The sequence below is a fragment of the Arachis hypogaea genome, chromosome 5 (genome assembly GCF_003086295.3).
Source record: "Arachis hypogaea cultivar Tifrunner chromosome 5, arahy.Tifrunner.gnm2.J5K5, whole genome shotgun sequence".
NCBI classification, from domain to species: domain Eukaryota; kingdom Viridiplantae; phylum Streptophyta; class Magnoliopsida; order Fabales; family Fabaceae; genus Arachis; species Arachis hypogaea.
Window position 1 is genome coordinate 105,822,918 of NC_092040.1, and position 10,121 is coordinate 105,833,038.

Sequence of the window (10,121 nt, forward strand, 5' to 3'; positions counted from 1 at the left end):
AAACTACGGTTTGTAGACATGTACAATAACTAGGCCTTATAAGTACGATACTTGGGTTTTATAGAAAGAAATCATTGGCTGTGGATGATTTGAAAAACAGATAATATATTATGGATCATCTTTAAAAAGAAAGTTAGGATGCCTTGTGGAGGTGTGTTTAGTAATAGGTTGCTAAAATTAGTCTGACTTAATGACTATAAAAAAGATACTACATAATTCATAATATATACCAATGATAGCTATTACTAGGGTAGTAAAAAAATGATTTATAATTATATATCATATGAATTTAGTCTTACAGCATGGTATTTAACCGGTTTATATCAATAAAGGTTTAATATCATGATAGATGTGGAATAAAGTAGTAACAATGAGGCCAATCAATGAACAATATAGTATTTTAAATTTTCACATAGGTTTGTAAGACCAACTTAACCGTATTAAAATTACCTGGCACACCCACACAACCATTATTACCAGTTAATTGTTACAGATACCAAAGCATAGCATGTGAAGAGAAAGAGAGATAAAAAAAAACTAGACACAAGTGGAGCCTTCCACGGCAAAAGTCCTCAACAGTTAAAGCTGGGGAAGAAAACCTAACGCAATACAATCATCACAAGGACTAAATGCAGATATAGTTATGAGCGGAAGGCTACTAAAAGATATCCCACTGAACTCAAGGTCAAAAGGTATAAGTAAATGTAGATTTATTTTTCATAATGAGTTTTAGAATAGAAAGTCAAAATATCTTGGTTCCATTTAGGTTAGTACGAATGGAACAAAGTTTAGTGTATACAGATCGAAGTATAATGATTTCTAACATAAATAAGACATGGTTTCTAGCATACATGTTTCTTTTGCTTATATTCTCTATGTTTGGAATATTAACAATCCTGTTTAATCTGAAATGTGCAGAGATGGAGGAAAGAAACACGCTTAAAAATAAGAGAAAGGTTGATCAATTTTGTATGAATGAATGGTCAAGCAACAGTGAAATTCAAGGTACGAAATATGGATAACATGCTTTCATTTAACATAATATAAACGAACTTATTTTCATCACAGTTGGAAAATAGCTTATCCACAATAAGGTAAATTTCAGTTATAGTGTGTATACCACTACAAGAGTACCTTGAATATCTCTAAATAGTTGTATAAAATGGTGTTATAAGTGAGAAAGGTAACAAAGGTATCATGGCAGGGACTTTGTCATCAACATTATTATCGGTTGACTGGAGTCAGCCAGTTGATGATATGCAATGCAACAAAGGGGTTCAGATTAGCTCTAGCAGTACCATTGGCAACTTTAGGTATTTCACCGAGAATAACAATCTACAAAACGATGAGATCCGGGAAAGCTTGGCAACAAAACCATATGTTCTAGCAGATATAACTAACACAGGTAATCTTATATTTTAGCAAAATAGAAATCAAAATCTTACTTAGATTATGGATAGGTAAACTAGAAAAGATCTTTATATGACAGATACTGCAAGACATGCTAGGATGGAACGAGCTAACAAGCTAGCCAAGAAAAAACAACGTGCAATAGAACATATACCTCAAGGTAAAGCCTGAATAAATAATGCTTTATTTCAGCTCTTGCTGCTATCCAATTATTAATGTGCAAATTGTGATCTAATTGTAAATCTGTGTGAATGGTGTGGGAAGGGATCTAACTGAAAACAGTTTCTGAAAAAATTATATGTATAGACCCAACTTGAGTTACATAACTATATACAAAGTGCAATAATAATTAATTTAATTTGTTCTTAAATCACTATAAGGTAATTATTGTTCACTTATGCCAAGTGTATTTTACTATTGCTTAGCGGCAAATTCAGCTATAGATTGTGTCATCACAGGGAATGTAACAGCTACTCTAGCAGATTGCACACTCTATCCAAGTATTGTTATGCAAACCATGAAGAGGGATGAATACAGTAACTTACAAAACAACCAAAAATGGATATTGTTGCCATCAAATCTAACAACACAAGACAATTTAAGAAGTATAGGTAATGGACTAATAGTAACAAACTACACATCCGACTAATTTATGCATTCTAAATATAGTAATTTAGCAAACATCTTTCATTGACAGACAATGCTAGGCATGCTAGGATGGAACGAGCGAACAAGCTAGCAAAGAAAAGACAATATATGGGAACGTCTTCCCCACAAGGTAGGAATTATAGAAAGTATGTTGTAGAATAACTTGCTTATTCCACTTGAGTTATAATAGGTACAGTTCAGAGTTACTATATATGAATCTGTGTCGCAACTTAGTCTGAGTTATCTTTTTTGTATTAATTTATATGTTTTCTAACATGATAAAATTTGTAGTTGAGTTGGTTAACATTCAGAAGCAAAGGTTGATTGTGAATAAGGAAAACAACATATGTTCAAATGAAAATCAAGTGAATTGTGCTCCCAGAAATGGCCCATTTAAAGGTCAGTTTTATTTAATTATGGTCTATATATATAGGCTTGATACACAAATGGTAATCGAATTAGCTAATGAATCATACCAACTAACAAGTACTGTAAGATAAATGCAAATCAAAGTTATATAACTTATCAAATTTGTATGTAAACGAAGGTACTAACCTTGGTCTCCATCCTTGGCCGATCATTCTTTCTCTCAATTTCCCCTTTCACCTATGCCTCCCACAGAGACACTGACTTTGTGCCTTCCAACTCTTCCCAATTTGCCATTTTTTACCACTCTGCTCAATCTTACCGCATTAGCATATGTCTATATGTTAGAAAATAATTAGACTTGATGTCCAAATACATACCACGGAAATCCTTGAATATTTAGGAAATAGCTTCCAATTAAATAGCTTGATCCACCTTCCCATAGTTATCATTTGTAGTGTATTATAAGATTTGTGGCAGTGTACCCAACTGGATCAAAATATCATAATTAGGGAGCACCCAAAATACATGTTATATTCAGTAAAATAGAAGACATGATTATTCAACAAATACTAAGCTAAAGTTATAAATCAGTCGTGCTTAAATTAAAAAAAAAAAACTTATGGAACCCACACAAACATTCAATTCAAATGCCAACATAGTTGAAAGATTTTGTTCAAAGTGATAGTTTTCATACTAGATAATATCAAATAAGACTAGATAAGATCAAAATATTATTCTACTACATTAATCAGCAGCCATGGGTTGCAACACTACTAAACGCAAAGAAATTCCACAATAGATAAGCTGCACATACTGTGAAAATTCATGAACAATTAGGAAATAGCTTCCAACCAAGCACAGAATCCATGCTAATGCTAAAATATACAAATCATACAAAGAGTATATGAATCTGTATAACAGTAAAAACTTACAGTAACCTATTTTACTTCATCAACCGAAAAAATTGTTCTATAGCACAAGTTTTCTGTCATAAAAGTAGGTGGGATCTGTGAATGGGTGAGTATCTTGAATAAAATTAGTACCCACTTTTATGTACTCATTTAAGAATCCGTCTATCATCTACTCTAGAGAGGTCAATCCCTTCAATTCATGAATCAATATATGATTCAGATTCACAGAGTCAGTGAGTGTTATCCTGTATTCATTTTGTACCAACTTTAAAGATGATATTTATTGAAGTCAAACATTTATACTAAGATGATATATATAAGTCAAACATTTATACTAAGGTTCACAACAACCCAAGATTAGATAATTGTAAGAAATATTTTAAATATAACAGTGTAGCAAATAAGTTATTTTTTTAAGTGTTTTTACTCCTCCCTTATATAAATTAATTCTATCCTCCCTTAACAGAAACCCGGGAATATTTAACCGACACCTTCGAAAAAGAGAAAAAAAATTGGCAGGACTGAAGTAATTAATCTCCAACACTTTGAAGCATCCATTGAAAGTTGAAACTTTTACTAAGTTTTCTAGATTCATAAAGTCATAGCATTAACCTGAAGGATGGTATCAGTTCCATATTCTTTTCTCCACCTTAACATGTCTTCCCACATTTGAATAGTCTTCTCAATGTCAAAGTCCTTTGCTTTCAGAAACCTACCACAGCCATAGTTAGCAATTTTTACATTCAGCTTGATCCACTGTTCCATAGTTAGCAGTTGTAGTTTATTACAAGATTTGATTGAGTATACCCAATTGGATCAAAACATGATAATCAAGGAGCACCTAAATACATGTGAATATATGTATAATAATAAATAAATGATGAACTAAGTTAAAGTTATAAACCAATTAAGCTTAAATTCAAGTATATATATTCTTATGGAACCCGCAGAAACAACCAATTCAAATGCCATCATGGTTGGGAGATTGTATTCGAAGTTATAGTTATCATACTAGCTAATATCAAAGAAGACTAGATAAGAAAAAAATGTAATCCTTAACACAGACATAGTTACTGTCGATGTGTTTGTATGCTTAAATGGTCTTATTCATTAATTAGGAATTATATCTAATAGCAAACTACCATGAAGTTTCCAGCTAGAAATATATGCTTAAATGGTCAATCTTACCGCATTAGCATATGTCTATATGTAAATCTCGAAGCCCTTGGAGATATTAACTCTGTGCCCTTTAACTCTACCCAAGTTGCCAGCTTCAACGACTCCGCTCAATATGTCCGATCTGCATTTGCCTACATTAATATGCGAAACTATAAGGCCTACGCCTTAATCTTTGTTTGTGGAATAAAACTTCAAAATCATGAAAACTACTAAATTCATATATGAGGTTTAAAAGTTACAACCAGAGAATTTAAACCCCCTAAATACTAAATAGATATAGAATATATGACACTTAAGCATTGATGTATGGTCCTAAACTCAATATCAACCAAGATTAGTTTATTATATGTGTTAGATATTTTTGTCATATCCGTTTATAAATAATGAAGAACCGCTTTTTGCCCCATTGTAAAATGGATGCAGAGCAGTCAAGGACTCGCAAAATAGGAATCACTGTCATACATCGACAAGAAAATAACAAAGGTACGATATTAAATGGCTATGAATTTCACTATCCAAAAACTGAATAGTTTACAAGTTCACTTAACTACAAAATTTAAGCCATTCTTAGCAATATACATCAGAATTAGGGAAAGATATTTAATAATATATATTAAATTTTGTCAAAGCCGTTCTAATAATGAAATGATCTTCCAATGCATGACATAGGTGGAAGGGCTTCAACAAGGGATGCTAGAGTTGCCAGTTGTAAGGAGCAGGCAAGCAAGGGTATGTTGAGAGATATTCAAAGGATCAATTTATTATTAAAACTGCAAATTATATTTATGCATGTAATTAATGGATTTTTCCGTTCATGTTAATATTGAAATTTTAGAGTATTTGCACATGGGAGATGCAATGTATATATGCGAACACTGCTTTGCCCTTTTTTGGTACGATGAAAGGATAAACAAAAGTTATAACACAGACCAACCAAAATTTACGATGTGTTGTAAAGGAGGTCAAGTCCAACTGCCACACCTACCAGAAGCACCAAAAGTTTTGTATGAGTTGTTGTTCAATAATAACCCCAAGAGCAAGCATTTTCGTGATAACATCAGGTCATATAATAGCATGTTTCAATTCACTTCAATGGGTGCCAAAATAGACCGCGGTATAAATACTTCTAGAGGTCCACCTACATTCATTCTTTGTGGCGAAAACTACCATCTAATAGGTAGCCTAATTCCACCAGAAGGGAATAATGCGAAATTTGCCCATTATACATAGTTGATTCACAAAATGAGGTGCACAACCGGATGTCAGCTATCAGGCAAGTATCTATAACCTTTTTATTTTACTTAAAATATTTTCAAGGGTTTAGATCAAACTAATTAACCTTATATAATTGAGCGTTGTTTAAAAAACTTGACATTATTTAAAACATGCAGGGGTGAAGATAACAAAAACATAGATGAAGACATTGTAAGAGATCTTAAGAAGATGCTGGATGAAAAGAATGTGTTGGTGAAGGCATTCCGCATGGTTAGGGATTCAATGGGCAAAGAATCAAATTCAACAATTAAACTTAGACTATTGGGAAAAAGGGGAAAGGATGGTAGAAGATATAACTTACCATCAACAGATGAGGTTGCTGCATTGATTGTCGGTGATTTTGACATTGACAAGACAGACAGAGACATTGTTGTGGAGACACAGAGCGGAAGATTACAAAGGATTAATCAACTCAATCCAGCATATCTGGGATTACAATATCCCCTGCTATTTCCTTATGGCGAGGATGGATACAAGGAAGATATACCGCTAAACAAAAGACACCATAACCGTGGTAAAGGACGACAGGAGGTGTCGATGAGAGAATTTTTTGCTTTTCGTATACAAGAAAGACTAGCCGACGGATCTCCACTGTTATACTCAAGAAGACTCTTTCAACAGTTTTTGGTTGATGGGTACTCCATGATTGAGTCATCAAGGCTAAACTACATACGCGGTGACCAAGAGAAATTAAGGTGTGAGATGTACAAGGGAGTAAAGGAAGCAGTACTGAATGGAGAAACAACGCCGTCATCATGTGGCAAGCGTATAATATTGCCTTCGTCATTCACAGGTGGACCAAGATACATGATACAAAACTATCAGGATGCAATGGCAATATGTAAGGTTGTTGGTTATCCAGACCTCTTCATAACCTTCACGTGCAATCCGAAGTGGCCTGAGGTTGAAGACTTTTTGAACAATAGAGAGCTGAATCCACAAGATCGACCCGACATTATTTGTAGGGTTTTCAAGGCAAAATTAGATACACTAATTAAAGATGTACGAGCAAACAAAGTTTTTGGTAGAGTTGCTGCAGGTATGTCCAATCAAAACCAATTATGTCATGGTTCAAGTTTCCAATAGCAATAGCTGTAATGTTTTATGTATGATAGTCTATTTGTCATGGATTTGAATTTTTCATTATGAATCTTGCAGTGGTATACACAATCGAATTCCAGAAACGTGGGTTACCACATGCACACATTCTACTATTCTTACACAAGGATGACAAATTTCCCACTGCCGAAGATATTGATAAGATTATATCAGCTGAGATACCCGATAAAAAGATAGACCCGGAATACTTTGATGCAGTCGAAAAGCACATGATGCACGGTCCATGTGGAGTGGCAAGGAAAGATTCACCATGTATGGAAAATTCTAAATGCATTCGACACTTCCCTAAGAAGTTTGTTGAGAATACTACTATCGACGATGATGGGTACCCGGTATACCGACGAAGAGAAGATGGAAAGACTATCAACAAATCAGGAGTCGATCTTGACAATCGTTATGTTGTACCACACAATAGGTTTCTACTCATGAGATATGGTGCCCATATTAATGTTGAGTGGTGTAACCAGTCAAGATCTATTAAGTATTTGTTCAAATATGTGAACAAAGGTCATGACCGTGTAACGGCTTCATTTTATAAAAGTGCTGCAGACAAAGAGAACATGGATGACTATGATGAAGTCAGTATGTACTATGATTGCAGGTATATTTCTCCGTGTGAAGCTGCTTGGAGGATCTTTGGTTACAACATACACTACAGGGATCCCTCGGTTGTTCGTCTAGGATTTCACTTACCCGATGAACAAAACTTGATCTTTAAAGATAATGAAAAGCTCGATGATGTGATCCGAGAAGCATCTGTTAAGGAGTCTATGTTTCTCGGTTGGTTTCAAGCCAACAAGATCTACTCAGAAGCAAGGTCGCTCACTTTTGCAGAATTTCCTACACATTTTGTGTGGAAGGCAAAGGAAAGGGTGTGGTTGCCTCGGAAGAGCCATGCTGTAATTGGAAGAATCTTCTTTGTGCCTCCTGGATCTGGTGAGAGATATTACCTAAGGCTACTACTCAATTGCGTTAGGGGACCAACTTGCTATGAAGACATTCGAACTATAGACGGTGTTGTATACTCATCATTCAAAGATGCATGTTATGCACGTGGTCTTTTAGATGATGATAAGGAATATGTTGAAGCAATAGTGGAAGCAAGTTATTGGGGCTCAGGTACATACTTGAGGAATCTTTTTGCTACATTGTTATTTTCCAATTCAATGGACAGACCCGAACATGTATGGGAAGAAACATGGACTTTATTATGTGATGACATACTTCATAGACAGAGGAGACTACTCGATAATCAAGGTATATATAAACTTTGTGGCATTATAAGAATAGTGTGATTAATTATGACATAAGAATTAACAGCTACATATTTATTGGTAGAAATTTTAAAATACAAGTGTATATCAATTTATGTACAACTAGCTATGGCTTGCTTAAACATATAACTTCATAATTAATAATAAATAGTATGAATAAAGAGGATATGAAAATAAGATTTAATAGACATGGTATTAGATTTATTAGTGATTTGGACTCATTTTATTAGATTCACTTTATTAAAGAAAATAAAATTTCAAAAAATTTGACCAATTGTTTGAAGCAAGGTTTTGCAAGTGTTTACGATTTGAGTTAACAATTTTTTCTTAATCATATACATGATTTGACATATATGTTGCTATTATGTACACAGAGTTAATCCTCACAGAGGCCGAGATCAAAGATTTGACCCTAATGGAGATTGAGAATATACTTAACAAATACAACAAAAGTCTGAAAGATTTTCCACCAATGCCAATGCCAGATACAAACCAATGTAACAATTTATTGTATCCCAATGGCATGAATAGGTTAATTTGCGATGAACTCAGATATGATCGGCAAAAACTAGCTGCAGAGCATGTAACCTACTTAGGACTATTAACTGATGAACAAAAAGAAGTATATAACAAAGTCATCACTGCAGTTCAAACCGGCAAAGGTGGAGTATTTTTCCTTTATGGGTACGGTGGGACAGGAAAAACATTTGTTTGGAAGACACTAGCTTCTGCATTGAGGTCTAGATCACATATTGTTCTAACAGTTGCATCTAGCGGGATAGCATCACTTTGTTGCCTGGAGGCAGGACAGCTCACTCACGTTTCGCAATACCGCTTAACATAGATGAATTCTCAACATGCAATATTAAGCAAGGGAGTGCACTAGCTGAGCTTTTGATTAAGACAAAGTTGATAATTTGGGATGAGGCACCTATGGTAAATAGATTCTGTATTGAAGCTCTTGATAGGACCATGCGTGACATATTAAGGTTCAATAACAAAGATAGCTTGGAGCAGCCATTTGGAGGCAAGACAATTGTTTTTGGGGGAGATTTTCGCCAAATACTTCCAGTCATCCCGAAAGGGTCTAGGCAAGAAATAGTCAATGCCACTATCAACTCATCATACTTGTGGGATGACTGCAAGCTTTTGACACTTTCAAAGAACATGCGCTTAAAATCAAGTGATTTAAATTCAAGGTCATCTGAGTTGAAAGAATTTGCTGATTGGATACTCAGTATTGGTGATGGCAGCCAAGGGTCACGATCGAATACAGGTGAAAAGGTTGTCATTCCCGATGACATATTGGTTTCCGATTGGGTAGACCCAATTGAAGCAATATGTAGAGTAACTTATCCTGAAAGCTTTTCAGGAAGAAATATTGACCAACAGATTGAAGATCGAGCTATCCTTGCACCAACACTACAGTTAGTTGATGAGATCAACAACTACATGATGAGTTTAAATCCGGCTAAGCGCAAACATATTTGAGCTCTGATAAGGCATGTCCCACAGAGCCTAATAACGATTTATTGGCTTCAATACACACTCCTGAACTCCTAAACACAATCAAGTGCTCAGGTGTCCCTAACCATGAGTTAACACTAAAAGTTGGAACACCAATTATGCTGTTAAGAAACATTGACCACTCCGCAGGATTGTGCAATGGAACACGATTGGTTGTTACTAAACTTGGAAAACACATAATTGAAGCACGAACGTGTGCGGGCAAGAATAAGGGGCAGAAAGTGTTTATACCAAGGATGACACTAAGTCCTTCTGACCATCGAATACCATTCAAATTCCAACGGAGACAATTTCCTATTATGGTTTCATACGCGATGACTATAAACAAGAGCCAAGGTCAGTCATTATCAAAGGTTGGGTTAATATTGAAGAAACCCGTATTCACACATGGCCAGCTCTATGTTGCTAT

The 10,121-nt window shown here is 34.8% G+C and overlaps 1 protein-coding gene across 1 annotated transcript; it reads left to right on the forward strand.

Annotated features, from left to right (window-relative positions):
• The first annotated feature begins 1,197 nt into the window (after window positions 1-1,197).
• LOC140173267 (uncharacterized) lies at window positions 1,198-9,029 on the forward strand. Its single transcript, XM_072196092.1, has 10 exons — window positions 1,198-1,405; window positions 1,490-1,570; window positions 1,836-2,021; window positions 2,108-2,188; window positions 2,350-2,457; window positions 5,187-5,246; window positions 5,353-5,410; window positions 5,909-6,831; window positions 6,951-8,030; window positions 8,560-9,029. Exons 1-10 carry the CDS (start codon window positions 1,198-1,200, stop codon window positions 9,027-9,029), a joined length of 3,255 nt encoding a protein of 1,084 aa, XP_072052193.1.
• Window positions 9,030-10,121: the final 1,092 nt, after the last annotated feature.